Source organism: Blastomyces gilchristii (genome assembly GCF_000003855.2).
Source record: "Blastomyces gilchristii SLH14081 genomic scaffold supercont1.1, whole genome shotgun sequence".
In the NCBI taxonomy this organism is placed as follows: Eukaryota; Fungi; Ascomycota; class Eurotiomycetes; order Onygenales; family Ajellomycetaceae; genus Blastomyces; species Blastomyces gilchristii.
Genome location: NW_003101682.1, coordinates 3,322,699 through 3,338,549, shown reverse-complemented (window position 1 = coordinate 3,338,549; position 15,851 = coordinate 3,322,699). Strand labels below are relative to the sequence as shown.

Sequence of the window (15,851 nt, the reverse complement as noted above, 5' to 3'; positions counted from 1 at the left end):
ATCATGGGCGTCTGCATCTGTTGAATAATAAACTTGCTGGGCGAGAAGCGCGGTCGGCTTCGGAGTTGCTTGAATTGTTGAACGTTTTAGCGCTGAACATTCACCCTAATCATTCAAAGAGCTGCTTTGCAGGGCGGCATATGGCATATTTGTTGTAATCTCATAGAGTAGGGAAAGGCATTATAATCTATATGTCCAGGGCTCTGGGAGAGCTCTATATAATAGATAATAAAATAGCAGAAATATCTCTGAAAAGTAAGATAATTACTATTCTTGATTTGTAATTTTATCAATTTCTTAAAGATATTAACTCATTCTTCAGTCAGTGATATTATATATTTAATATTAATCTTATTTTATAGAGCTGCAGTATTATCAGCTTCTAAGATTTTAATAATAATTTAAATATTTTTAATAAGACTTAACAGTATACATTTATATAGATTCTTGAAATAGATCTTTCACTTCTCAGAATTGATATAATATATAAAAGAGAATTCTTATTAAGTTCTTAATAGAATGTTAATTTCATTAATAACTTTCATATCAATTAATATATTAATATATCAGACTTCATAATTAACACTATTAAATGTAATCACTAATTTAATATCTAGTGTATATTTAACTTTCTTCTGATATTTCTGTAACTTATCTCTCATAGTGTCTCTTTATACAGAAATAGATATAGTGAGATATTATATAATATCAGCTGCAGTTATTTAATTTCAGAGTATTATCTATATAAGATTTATAAGATTCTCTACAGTGTAATAGATAGATTGATTTAAATCATTATTAAAAGTTAGCATTTCAGAGATAAGAAACAGTGAAGAATTTAATAAGTTGAAATGAACAGATTCTATAGATGAATATTAACTCTACTTTCTCTTATTCTGAAGCTTCTTTATTATTTTATCATCAAATTTTATACTCTGATAAAAACTGATATCAGTCTTATCTTATAACTCAGAGACTTTCTTATAATAAGTAATTATTCTATCAATGAGTTATCTAATAGAGTAGATAATTCTAGATCTTAAGCTGAACTCTGAAGTAATAGATATATTACTTATATTAAGATAACTCTGCTTTTTCTAAATATATAAAAAAAAAAATATTCTTTATAATAGAGAATATACTTTTTAAAAGTTAAAAGTATATAAATCTACTGATCAGTGAATTCAGAGAAAATAAAATATCTCTAATAAAAAGTAAGAGTCTTTTTAAAAAAGATAAACTACTCTTATCAAAAATATTGATATAATATTCTAAAAAGAAAAACATATTATTCAGGTTATAATCTATAGAATAGTTGAAGATTGTATTGATAGATCTATCTACAAGAACATAATATAGTGATGGGTCACGTGATCTAGTGGGATCGCTAATCGCAACGGCCGTAACAGCTAATAAGAAGAGAGGCTGAGCATACTGAGATAATCTACAAAGAGCTTAATATAGTGTCTTGAAGAATAACATTATTGTGTTATGTTGTAATCTAACTACGCGAGTTACAACTAAATAGGTTGAGGTGGCACGTGACTAGAGTAGGTGTAGTAATCATCAACACTCTCCCTTGCTACACCGTGGTCTATAAGCTGTCACTCGGGGCCTCTCTCATTCTCAAATCTTTCAAAAATGCAATAATAATTAATTACATCAATCAGATTCTGATTTCCTCATTAGAAAAGGCATCTGTACAGCAATAATCATAAAAATTAAGAAATATATGCAAAATCCATTGACTCACTGTATCATCATTATTATTCAATCATTTCTTCTTCTCAATTTTCTGAATGTCAATTCTTTTGATAAATTCTTCAAATGCAGGCTTCATCAGTGACTTAGTGAGCTCATCAGCTATGTTTGCTGTAGAATCAATATATCTCATCATGATTTCCTCTTTTTTAACCAAGTTGTGAAGAATATGATATCTAATCTCAATGTGATATGATCTTCATATTAAGAATTCCCTCTTTGCTAGATCAATTGCTCCCTTATTATCAACTTATAGATGCAAGCATATTTTTGCTTTTTCATTATTCATCAACCTGGTATTATATAACATATCATTCAATCAGATTATCTTACAAGCTGTCTTGCTAGCTGCAATATATTCAGCTTCTGTGATTGATTTGATAATAGATGTCTGTCTCTATGACTGTTATAAGATTGATGACTCATTAATCAATATAACATAGTCAGTAGTTAATTTGTATTGAAGATTCATCTCTACTCAGTTCAAATTACAGTATATCACAGAACTCAGACTCATATCATCAATCTTCTTCCTGTATAATATGTCATGATTTTTCATCTTCTTGACATAACATAGAACATGCTTCAATGCTGCTTAATATATCTTGTGCAGATATGAGTTAAAATGCAAGAGATAGTTGACTGTGAATGCCAGATCTGACTGACTGCTTGAGATCAAATACTGTAATGATTTCAATTCTTGATGATATCTTATAGCTGTAAAGTCATTATTCAATTCATCATTCTTATCAGGTGAAAACTCCAGTTATATATCTGTCATCATTGAGGTCTCTGCAGAATTCATCTTATTCATGCTGAAATCTTCAAGAATCTTTCTTCAATATAACAGCTCTGTGTAATCGCTAGATTTTCATCTCAGTATTTAACCTTCATTTCTAGATAAGGTTTATTCTCTTCAATATTCTTTGTCTCAAATCTCTTTACAATCTCTCTTAATACTCAGTCTAATTGCTGTTCTTGAGATTCTATCATCTGATAATCATTGACATGCAATATCAGATAGATCTTGTGAACAGAGTGATATAGAAATTCATCATTATAAGATGATATCTTGAATCTCAATGTAATGAGATGTTTCATTACTAGGAAATATCATACTCTCACAGCTTGCTTCATTTCATATAGACTCTGATGAAGTAGTTTTATCAAGCTCTCTCTACTGTGCTTAACATCTGTGAGTAGTTATATATAGATCATCTCATTCTGTGATAGTATATCATTTAAAAATGTGAATACATAGTCAATTAATTTAATCTTTCATTCTTTGACAGTTGATATAATGAATAGACTGTGTGATGTAGACTCTAATATCACTGCAGTATATAATCTTATATAATGAATACTCTGCTGTTATAAGAATCTTCTAATCACTCAGCAAGCTCTAAAACAGATGATTTCTCTCTTATTATTAAATTTCTGATTATATACTCATTTATCTGTAAGAATATTCATTTCTGAGATCTTCTCAATAATAATATATGTCTTCTTCTGTTCAAATATCTTAATCTTCTTTTTTATTATCTTATATTAATAGTCTCAGTCTGAGCTTCTCTTGACTTTCATCAGTGTAGTTGATTAGTCTGTCAGAATACTTAGAATAGAATTATTCTTATTAATAGAGTCTTCATACTCTTTATTCATAACAAGCTGTGTCTCATTATCTAGAAGATAGATTAAATCAATTACACTCTCTAAGTTCTTATTAACAATTATCTTCAAAATATCTGACTTTTCCTTTACTAAATATTATAGTAGACAGTGCTGTCATTTGTCTCTGACATTCAGAATGTTCAATTCATTAGACAATTCATTGAATTCTCTCACTGTATTTACAGGTGTATTTGTACTTATATCAAGAGCTTCATCAAATATGACATCTCATGCAATCTCAAGATAATGTACAACAGAATCTCACATATGATATTAATATAATTCTTAATATCTAATCAGCTGTTATTTCTTACTGTCAGTTCTATCTACAAGCTTATTCAACACTTTCAAATTCTTCTTGTAGATCTTGTACTTTCATCTTCATATTCAATGAACAGAAGATTGCACCTCAGTTCAAGCTTTAAAAGATGTAAATGATGTTTCTTTCTTACATTTAAATATCTTTATTAATATTGAGAATGTGTTAATTATTATGATTATAACTTGTATTACTTCATTTCAAAGTTCTCTTTCTAATTTATTATTAAATAGTAGACTTCATATCTTTTCTACAACTATTTGATTTGTGTGTTCTACTGAGTCATTCAATTGTAGTGTATCAGATATAGTTATTTCATATGCTATTTCTTTACTCTGATAGTAGGTCTTAAGTTCTTGACTTTTGAACTCTTCTTCATCATCTCAGTGTAGAATTTTAACTTGATATTATATAGATATCTCAATATCTGTGATGAAATTCATTAATCTTGTAGTAGATTCTTTCTTTCTCATTATAAGAATTACTCATCTATAATGAATTGTATTGTCTATTATACTTAATTAGTAGCTTACACCTCTTCTAGTGAGAGTGTCATTCTCATTGAAAAGTGTTTTTTCACTCTCTGCCAGATTAATGAAGAATCTCATTGCCAGCTTGACAGCTCATGTCATAGATATAAAGATTGAACATGTCATTTTTGCCTGTACACAGGTCTTGCAGAATGACAAAGCTCTGTCACTCTTTATTCTCATTTCTAGTTATGAATCTGCTGTCATTTTTGCAATATTCATAGAATTCAGATGTTCTAGCTTTTAATATCATTGCATTATCATAAGTTCTATAATCTTTGTATCATTTCTTTCAGATAGTGTCAATATTATGTCATCTTTCATCTGTAATATATTCACAGATTCAAAATTATTATTGAGTATAGTAAACTGAATCAAGTCTCTGTATATAATTAGTCTTTTTATCTCATAGATATCATTCTCATTTAATCTTGCTGTAAATGAGAATATGCAGTCAGAAGACATAATTAATATAGTATGATTATTCTCATATATCAACTGCTTATAGATATAATTCTGATATATAAGCTTACTCATACTCATGAGATTCACTTCTAACTTCAGAATATAGCAGATATTATTTAACAGCATATTCATTTCTTTCACTGAAATCTTTGTATCTTCTATAGCTGTAGCAGAGATCATCATTTCATCTGTTATTTTCAACATCACTTTCATCTTCTGAGGTTTTGTCATAACAAGATCTCTGTGAAATATAATATAAGCATCTAATTCAGAGTCTAGAATTCAGATATCTTTTTCTGTCTAGTCACTCATATAGGCCTTTTTCTTGATATAAAATACTTGCTTTATAACATTGTGAACAGGAGCAGTATCTGTATTCTTTGCATTCTTATCTTTATTCTTGTTTCTATTTATATTGAAGTTTAAATTCAAAGAATATTTCTCAGAGTATTTCTTTCAACAGTCAGTCTGAATATAATTAATCTTTTGATAATAATAGCAGATTCTCACATTATTATCTCTATATTCAGATTTAAATTCAGTGTTCTTATTCTTGTAATTGTCTTTCTCTTTATTCTTGTCTTTCTTATTCTTATCTTACATATTGTTGATAGAATTTCTAGATATATCAGTATTTACTTCATTCATAGCAGAGAGCTGTAAAAGAATATCACAGCACAGACTTATAAAATTATTCTCTAAGAATTGAGTATTATCTTTGTTAATTTGATTCATTTAATTTCTTATAAATAAGACTCAATCTCTGTTAACTTCTATAAGCAGTCTGTTGAAAAATATAACATCTGAGATCTTATATTCTAGACAGATATAATTAGTTCTTATAATAATCAGATATTTAATAAAAGTATAATCTAAGTCTTTTAACTTAGCAGTCATGCTAATTAGTTTCTTAAACAGACAGATTCTGTGAATAGCAGATCTCTCAGAAAAGTTATTCTCTATGATAGTTTATAGAGTATAAGTAGATAACTTGAATTTCTTAAATATAGTAAAATAAGTCTTAATCTGCAGAGTAATTACAGATTATATATAATTATATAATCAAAGATTATATTCTTTTCAGAAATATTGTATATTTATAATAATATTCTTATCAAGATTATTATCTTTAAGAATATTATTAGTTTTAGACTATTCTATAGTTAAAAGAATTTTCTCTCTTTATATTAAGTAGTTAATGAATTCAGTCAGAACTATTAATCTTTTGATAAGTCTTACTTAGCTTCTGAATTCTTCAAGAACTTTCATTATAATAGATATCTTTTCTTTTTATTAAAGATATTCTATCAGATCTGCTCTTATCTCATTATCTACAGAGTTATCTCTACTAGTCTTTATTCACTTAATCTCATACTAAAGTCTTGTAATTTCTAGTCTTATGCAAGTCTTCTTACTTACTGAGCTATTATTATTTCAGTTATTTAAGCTTTCTGTATTATCTGATATCTCACTGATATCTTTAATCAGATCTTTATATATATTAAACTTATTAAACTGTTTCTCTGCAATGATTTCATCTAGCTCAAACATCTCAAAAGCTGTCTTTCAATTTGTTATTAATGTTAACAGTGATCTGTAATCTTGTGTTTACTACTCTGATGTTTTCTCATTTCTCTGTCTTGAAGATATGTATTCTTTTATTAAGTCAGATATTCTCTCAGATCTTAGATTAATCATGAATTCAATCACTTAATAAGTTATTTAGACATGCTTGTAACAATGCATGAAAATGTCAATTGCACATTATTTTGCAGCTTTTCATTGTGTAGAGAGCTTCATAACCTCTTGGAGAATAACATTGTTGTGTTGTGTTGTAATCTAACTACGCGAGTTACAACTAAATAGGTTGGGGTGGCACGTGACTAGGGTAGGTGTAGTAATCACCAACATAGTGATGGGTCACGTTATCTAGGGAGATCGCCACAGCCAATAACCGCAACGGCCGTAACGGCCAACAGTTACTTTTGAAACTGCTTTTACTACTAATTAATCAGTAATATAGTTAAGAGTAGTGATTATTCAACAAATTTTATTTAACATCTGTAGTAATTTATCTATGAAGTTCATCTTTCATTATTTGAATAACTGTATTGTACTTTTCATCTGATATTGTACTTTCTCACATTTAAATTCTTTCTTAAATTCTTTCACAACCTGGCAATTCAGACACTTGTGAGTATACATTTGAATGTTCTCAGCTATGCTCGATCAGTACACTCTTGATTCAAGTATACTCAGAAGCTCAGAGCTTTCTAAGTGACTGAATTCCTTATGCCGCAATATGCTGCAACCGAGCAGAACAGAGAGTCTGAGCCTGCTGAGATAATGTATAACTACTACCCTGTGAAAGTTGTATGTACTCACTAGAATTATGGTAAGTCTGTTTCATATTTCATACATTTGGCAGATACCCTGAAAGATCTAGGTGTTTTAAAGGTTTGTTGCCTACCTGGATAAGTCAGATATAGTTAACCTGCTGGCGAATACATATTTCATTATCTCTCAACATCATTAAATAATACACAGCCATCAAATCGCCTTATAGGAAAATCCAGTCATGACATACGTATGTCTGTGTTCCGATTCACCATCGAATTACGTCCGGAGTATTTGGAGAGCGAACCAAAGCCTCGCCGCCTGCCTTGAAAAGCAAACAGTAAATAAGTACTATAATACATCGAAGCAAGCTTCATAGAACACAATAATTCCGTATGGATACATTGGCTTCAATTCCGGTTCTTTCTCCATGTCACGACAGCATGGAAACCCCTTTCAACGAGAGCGCAGCCGCTCTAAGCCCGCAGCACAGGTGTTGTTATACCAATTCATTTTGATATCGTCGACAAAAAAAATGGCCGGCTTATCCTGCACGGACGCAGAAAATTTGAGTCCGCTAATTCCCAGGAAACTGTCTCCAAAGTCTAATGAAGAAAGCCTACAGTTTCTGTACCCTGGGCATGGTGGGATGGCGAATCTGCGAGTCCCAGCCGACTCCTCTATCTTTGTTTGCGCTGAGTATCTGACCGCGGACACCGTCACTGCACAAGTTGTATTGGCAGAGCCGTTATCGCACCCAAAATTGGCGGAGTAAGCATCAAACCAGAAAGTGTCCAGGCTACTACGAGGCCCTGCACCGAATTCGCCTCCATGTAGCAATCCCGCATACGGAGAGCCACGATTATCCTCACTCTTCTCGGGTATGTAGATTCCGATATGTGGGTTGGAAGTGGGAGGGTATGGCTCAGTTGGCGGAGGACCGTAAGACCATCCATCAGAGAAGAATAAATGGTTATAGGGGTTGAAGATTGGTGGAAACGCGGCAGCATCGTTGTTACTTGGTGAAAATCGAGGCAAGTTATCAAACTAACTTCGATCAGCAATTGCAAGCAGTGCTTCTGATAAATGGAATTGCGGAGTAAAGTGTATATATGTGCTTACATCCATTGTAAATTCACCCGATTCTCCACATTTAGTTGGAGTCGGTGAAGGTTCACTTATCGTGCGAGTGATTTCAATAATAGCGGTCTGGGTTGAAGATGACGGGGAAGATAGAGCACCACCATCCCAATTGTTGACCCATGAGACAATCTGACCGTTAATAGTTGCTGTAACCATCACGCCGACCTGTCGTTTGGCGATAGATACAATAACTGGCTTGGAACAACTAGGGTTTGGACCCCCAGACATGCACTGCATGCCTGTGGCTTGTGCTGTAGCGTTTACTGGATTTGTGGAATTCCAACCACTAGGACCGTATGGTTTAGAAGTGACAGCGGATAGGGTGGTCGGAATGACCGTAGTAATAGGCAGAGTTAGGGTTGGTAGCTCTGCTGTGCCAGGTGCACTGCCTACGGTGGATATAGTTGATGGGATAGGTGGCATAGGCGGAATGGCTATTGGAGTGGATGGAGTCGCCGATATATCGGATGCTTCAGCGCTATTGTCAGCTTCAGTGGTAGGCAGCTGTGGCACCGATTTATCTGGCAAACCACTTGACGACAGGGTGTCACTGAAGGTAATAGTAATCACCTCAGTCGAAACTGAAGTAATCGTTGTCGTAGGCTCCGAAACGGGTAGCGGGTGGACTGTCATTGTGAGAGTTGAATGTTGCGATGAGGAATCATTGGTGACTGCAGGGTTTGTTTCAAATCTTGAAGCGGCTGTCGTGTATGTCACAAATGTTTCTTCAGTAGCTCTGGATTCACCCTTTGAGCTAACAGTGGAAGTGACAGGCGAAACATAGAGAGTAAGTGTGATATACACCGTTTCCGTGAGCGTGATGGTCACAGGCTCGGTCTCGGGAGACGCGCAGGCCTTGGGGGGAACAGTGGTTGTAATAGTCACAGCCCGGTCATTCGTACTCGTCGCGGCAGAGGCGCAATCCCTGGGGAGAACAGTTGTCGTGACAGTTACAATTTGGAAATTTGAATCACTCCGGCTAGAGACGATTTATATTAGTTAGAGTGCGTGCTCCCAGAGTCAGACATTGCTTGAGATCAAATGGGATGAATCTTGCAAACTTTTCAATGACATGCCATTGAAATTGGAGAATATTTCAACCTCGTAAAGCAAAGATCACACAATCACCCGATAGAAGTAGGTAGCTACTATATATACTGAGAAGTTGTGGTAGAGCGCGTACGTAAGGTGAATGCAACCAGAACAATCCACGAATGACAAATGGAAAACGCGACGAACGCAGTAGACAGCATTAACATACCTTCGAGGCAAACGAGCCCCAGCAGCTAGAGCAGCAAATCCCGCTCCAATGACGGCTTGGACACGCATAATGAAGGACGTGTATGGGTAAAAAAGAGTGTGGTGAAGAAGTACAGGGCAAGGATTGCGAAAAGCGAGAGACTACCCCCGAAACTCAGGAAATGACAGGAGTTATTTCTTGGAAAGAAAGCAATCTGCTAAACGAGAGTGAGAAGCCCAGGGCCGGGTCTCAGCAAAAACGGAGATAGGACGATTGTCGAAGCAGAAATGGCAGCGCTGAGATGGAAGTATCAAAGCAAAGAAGTGAGATAGGGAGTGAGGAGTCTTGAGGTCGGGTTGAGGTCGGGGAGCAGGACACAGGCAGAGACCGCTCCACGTGGCCCGTGACCTCCTTTTTTGACTGCTTGTTTTTGTGCGCCAAACAGCTACGGCTCCCTGGCCAACGCAGCTATGTATCATTCCTTGTTACTATGTCGAAGTGTATTTTTAAGCATCCTGTTTAGCAGTGGGTATATATGCAGAGTAACAATGTATATTTAGACGGTCCTTTTTGCGACTTTCCTTGAGGGTAGGGAATGGAGAAGATGTCCAGTACGCTTCTGAAGGTAAATATATGCGTTTATTCCAATTCACACCTGATATAAGCAGATCCAAGGCTGATAGACATACAGAGTAGTTCTGCTTACCCATGAAAATGACGCCCAAGGAGACATCGCAAGAAGCCGTAGCACAACATTTCAGCTGGCTTCAACTCTACAGCTGTCATAACTGCACAGAAGCTCCAAGGCAACATGAACAAGAAGAACTCTTGCGTAATTGCGACTATTTATACAGTCAGGAAACTCGGTGTCGAGGCAGGCAGCCATAGATATAAGAAATAATAGGGTAGATCATTTTGATCTAGCCTCAGACTATCATGAAATACCGGCTGGTACAGCTTGCAATAGTAGAAATGCCAAATAGTAAAAACCCCCATTTCACAGAGGTCCAAGGATCAGGCGAGAAGAAGACGACAGGGGGAAAATGAAGCAAAATATTTCCTCATATAATAAGAAGAGCCCTTGGCGAGGAAACAGCTGTTAGCGTAAGTACACATCCCCGTGAGATGTGATCGCCCAGGCTGAAGGATAATTTAGGCATTCCATTGATGTTCCTTCACGCGACAAACGTGTCGACCAAGCTTGATGAGTGGTTATCCGTTAATGTTAATAGATTGGATGTTGCCTCGATGGAAGGCCCTGAGCGATGTTGTTCTAACGATTGGTGGTCAGGTTAACAAGGCGGAGACGGAAGCGAAATAATTAATCCGTCGCAAAGGTCTTGGATGTAGTTAACTGATATAATGACTGAGTAATATATATAGATAGCAGCAGTAGAAGTAAAAAGAATAGAAATCTCACTATTATAGAAAAACCAACTTTTCCAATCAAAAATCGCTGTAACGTAACATGACATCACGTGCACCCCATCAAAAATCTCTTGGAGGATAACGTTGTTGTGTGTATGTGTGTAATCTATCTACGCGAGTTACACTAAATGGATCCATACCGGAAGAACGTAGGGTCAATTTACAGTGATTCCACGGTGGTTCCACCGTTCCACGCCGGTCACATGTCGCCGATTGTAACACATGTTCCATCATTGATTTCAGTGACACATTGCCAAAAATTAAACATCAAGATGATGTTGAACCAGTACAGGACTTCTTGACATCATCAGGACATGGCTCAGTCATCATGTAATCAGTGAATGTCATTATCAAGATACTATTAAGATACTGTGAACTCTGATATACTGTTCTGTCAGTGAATTAATACATACTATTTAACTAACTACTTCATATAAATCAAACTATTCATCAATTAATATAGCTAACTATCTAAAGAAATAAGATATTTCAAGTGTAATATAAATATCTTATTATCTATAATTTATATATTAAATAACTGTTATTTTTATCACTATTCAGTATTAGAATGTTATATAATACTGTCTTTTAAATTACTGAAAGTCTGATAATAGTATAATTATTAAAATTCTCTTATAAAATCAGCAGATTCAGCAGATAATTCTGTCTGATATAATATAGAGAAATAAGTATAAAGAAAATCTGCTTAATTCTATTTTATAAATAAAGATAATTATAATTCAGTCAAGATTAACTTTCTAATATTAAAGAATATTTCTCTTTATAAAAGAGATTCAGTGAATATACTCTCTGATTTATATATTAATAAGTTAATAACTAATTAATTAATTAGTTGAAGAGATATACTGAACTGAGAATATTAACTTATTATAGAAAAGAATTAAATAATAATCTAGTTTTAAAACTGAGAGCTTATTTTAATCAGTATTATAGAATTCTTACAGCTTATTAAGAAATAAATAAAGTAATTCAAGCTTGAAGAGATTTATAAATTATATATTAACTTTCTATAATATTTTATTTAATAATAGATAATTAAAAATCTTCAGAATAATATAATCTTTTATTAATATTAATTTAATAGAGTAGTTCAGTAAATTATCATTCTTATCTTCAGCTTCTTTATTTATTCTCAGTAAATTATTAAAAAGTACTGAATAATATATATATAAATTCTGAATCTTCTGTGTTAGATATATATCAGAGCTGTTAAAGAAATCTCTTAATATTAGTTATAAAATTCACTGAAAACTCTTCTATAAGAGTAGTATCTTTTTTATATCTTAATAATTTATTCACTATAGTAGATTTTTATAGTCTTAATACTTATTCTCTTTTATCAGAATATTACAGTTATTAAATACTATATATTCTTTAATCTGCTTAATATAGTGTAAATTGTGGCGGGCTGCGCCTGATCAATCATATAGACTATTCCATTACACTTCATAGATTCTTCCATTCCCGATCACCGATCCGCGGCCGCTATGAACGCACATAGTGTACACTCCGATTCTCAGCCATTCCTAATCACTGATCCTCGGCCGCTACAGATGCGCGCATATTCTTCCACTCTGAAGCTCCACCACATACACCACCACATACATGTATAAATATCCACCTTGATTACTAATTCTTGCACTTTCTCTTTCTTTCCTTCTTTAACATTTGTATCTTTGTTATATAAGATCTATTAATATTATATCAATCTATTCAGTGTAGGTCTCTTACACTATAGAAACATTCATCATCTTCTCATTAGAAATAATTATTCATTAAGAGATATCTGAACATATAACAATGTGTAAGAAATAGAGAAACAGTCAAACAGTTAAGTAGACACTGAGTTCTCAGATAGAAGCTTGCTCATCAGTCACTCTGACTCTGTAACAAGATCTTATGAAGAGAATAAGATCTTATAAGAGAAAATCAGTGAAAGATCTGAGAGTTCTAACACTCAGATATATGAGAATATAATTACACATCTGACAATCAATATAATCATGTCTAATAATAATATGAAACTCTTAAATACAAACATAGACATGATGTCACAGTAGCTCTGAGCAATGTTGAAATTATAATAATAATAAATAGCTGATATACATGCAACTCAACAACTTCAATATGAAGAGATTCAATGATTAACTCATGTAATTTCAATATCTACAGAATCAAATACAAAAGTGCTGAAAGAACACTTAGATGCTCTTACATATTTCAATACTTTCAATCTCACTCTCTACTCATTATGAAGAATGAAAATGCTTGTGAAACTGAGTGTAGATGAATATTTCATCAGTTCATTAATTAATCAAGATTGATATATCAATAAACAATTGAAGAATCATATAAAACAGAAGTTTCATTCATGAATAAAAGTATATGAATCAGTATTAAGAACATCTGATAATATTATAAAATATCTTGATATTCTGTTCTAAGACACTATCATATAACAGAAAGTATTAGATTGATTATAGAGTATCTGATAGAGAAACACTTCTCTTACAACATTCATTTCTGACTTCAATATCAAGATTCTAGAAGCAGGTGATCAATCTTAAGAGAATCAAATAAAGATTAACATGCTCAAGAAGACATTGACTTTCAAACTCTTACAGACTCTTGTAAGTGTAGATGAAGACCAGACTTATAAAGACTTCTGCACATAGCTCTGAACATTAAATGACTATCTTATCAAGCTCAAGAGTATACAGAACAGTGATAGAAGATATTACATCTCAGTCATTTATATATCTGTATTGAAGAGGAGTAACAGCAATGATACAGATGTCATGAACTGAATAGATTCAAATGTCTATACATAAGCAAGAGTTTTCACTGTTTGAACAGACTTCTGAGTTTCTGAGATCACTTCTGAAGAAGTCACTGATTAATATCAATGTGAAGTGTGTATTAACTGTAACTAGACTGATCACTGAGACTATAAATTTCACATTTGATCTCATTTGATCTGATCTCATACATTTCTTGGCGTGAATCCCGCTGGGACTGGCTATTAAAAAAACATGTAAAGTGACTATATATCAGATCTTAAAATGAAACCATGACTTGAAAAAAATGAGAAAGTGATCCCATTTGGTCTCATTTAGTCCCATTCTTGGCACAAAGTTACTATTTTTAGACATTTTAAGGTTTTTTTTAGACTATTTTTAATTTTTTAAAAAGTAACACTTTTTGATAACACTCAAATGAGATTTAAAGTCATTTAAAGCAATAAAAATAATTTAAATTGAGAAGTGAAAATCATGGTCTCATTTGAAAAATGTGACAAGAGTAGACAGTAAGTCTCACTGAAACAGTATGAAACTACTATCTAATGTTAAAACTGTGTAATGAGATCAGTCGAATTGGTAATGAGACTATCAAAAAATCTGGTCCTGGTCTCAGACACGGTCACACGGTCAGTCTAACTGTAACTCATCAGAACACATTGCTTTCAACTATCAATTGATCTATATGTCTTCACACTTGAGAGAAAGATCAGTGTCTGTCTGTATCAATCACATTGCAGTGAAAGAAGATTCAGAAGATAACTATAAGAATATCTCAGTGAAACAGAGAAAAGATTAGCTTCTGTTTAAATTTATAAACAGAAGCTTGAAGAGATTGAACAACAACAATTTGAAGAGAAGATGACAATGAATATGATTCTTATATCTACTATGATTCATAATATGTATAATATGAAAGCTATGATAGACAGTGATCTATATCACTATGCAATGATAAAATCTTCAGTTGTAAGACATCATAAACTTCAGTGTATTTCTCTATTAAAACCTCAACTTCTCACAGAATTTAGTGATTCAAAGAACATTTGTATCTGTTATATAGTGAAGCTGATCATAGATGTGAGAGAATATCAGCATGAAGATGCCTATGCATATGAAGTTGATAATCTTGATTATAATCTTATATTAGAACTTATCTGACTATCTGAATAAGACATCTTATTGAACACTTGAAACAGAAGCTTGATATTTTCTAACAATGATAGAGTTCATGAAGATGATATTTACAAGATTATGAATCTGACACAGATCTCTGTCAACATGTATGAAATACTTTGAAAAAGAAGTCATTATCAAAATCACTGACAGAGTCACTAATAAGTTTGCTGACAGCAGAACTATGTATCAATCTATTCTATCAGTCTGACTGATATTAAAAAGGCTTTAGAAAAGTTATCTCACATTATAATAACAGATTCTTGTACAAAACTCTCTCAATGTGGTTCAGAAGAACGTACGACCGTCGGATAATACCGCGGCCGCTTCCGAACTACTAGCGTATGCGTATGAGTGTAAAGAGGCCATAGCAGCCACTAATTAAATTAGCATACAAAATTACAATATATAAGAAGCCAGTGTACACCTGTAATCATATGCTGGCTTAAGCAACCTTTGAATCACATCTGATAGCATGTCTAAAAACTGGTGAGAAGCGCAGACTTCTTCAGGGTGTGATAATTTCATCTATGAAGTGATTTGTAATTATCATGCCAGAGTGGTTCTAGAAACACCTCAAAAGATAGTGTACAAAAAGTGATGAGTGGAAGAGCATCTGATTAATACTGCTTCACTTGTTGAGGGAAAACTTCACACCCAGGCAAATGCCACATATGAGACATGAATGAATAAGATGTGAGAAAGAGAATGAGAGTGATGAACCAGATTCAAAGAAGTCTGCTCTCTACTCAAAAGAAGAATAAAAAGAGAGGAAGTGGCCATCACTGAAGTTGTATGATGATAACAGAAATCATATAATGATATAGCAATAGAATGATATAGCGATATAATGATACAGTGATATAGTGATATAATAATAGACATTGTACAATCAATGAGAAAATCACTGAAATGAATACCTCTTCTAGCTGATATGAACAACACTCTTCTCTGCTACCTGA

General features: G+C 33.1%; 1 protein-coding gene across 1 annotated transcript; it reads right to left on the bottom strand.

Annotated features, from left to right (window-relative positions):
• Positions 1 to 6,985: 6,985 nt before the first annotated feature.
• On the bottom strand, positions 6,986 to 10,987 carry BDBG_00496 (uncharacterized protein). Its single transcript, XM_031719911.1, has 3 exons — positions 9,488 to 10,987; positions 8,206 to 9,205; positions 6,986 to 8,130 (listed from the first exon to the last, which is right to left on the bottom strand). Exons 1-3 carry the CDS (start codon positions 9,553 to 9,555, stop codon positions 7,540 to 7,542), a joined length of 1,659 nt encoding a protein of 552 aa, XP_031575829.1. The 5' UTR covers positions 9,556 to 10,987; the 3' UTR covers positions 6,986 to 7,539.
• Positions 10,988 to 15,851: the final 4,864 nt, after the last annotated feature.

Bases quoted from the DNA above. Each gene is read 5' to 3' on its own strand.
- BDBG_00496 (XM_031719911.1), bottom strand. From the start codon at position 9,555: ATGCGTGTCCAAGCCGTCATTGGAGCGGGATTTGCTGCTCTAGCTGCT. The intron at 9,206-9,487 runs GTATGTTAATGC...AATCGTCTCTAG, and splicing joins GGGGCTCGTTTGCCTCGAAG to CCGGAGTGATTCAAATTTCC. The intron at 8,131-8,205 runs GTAAGCACATAT...GATCGAAGTTAG, and splicing joins CGGGTGAATTTACAATGGAT to TTTGATAACTTGCCTCGATT.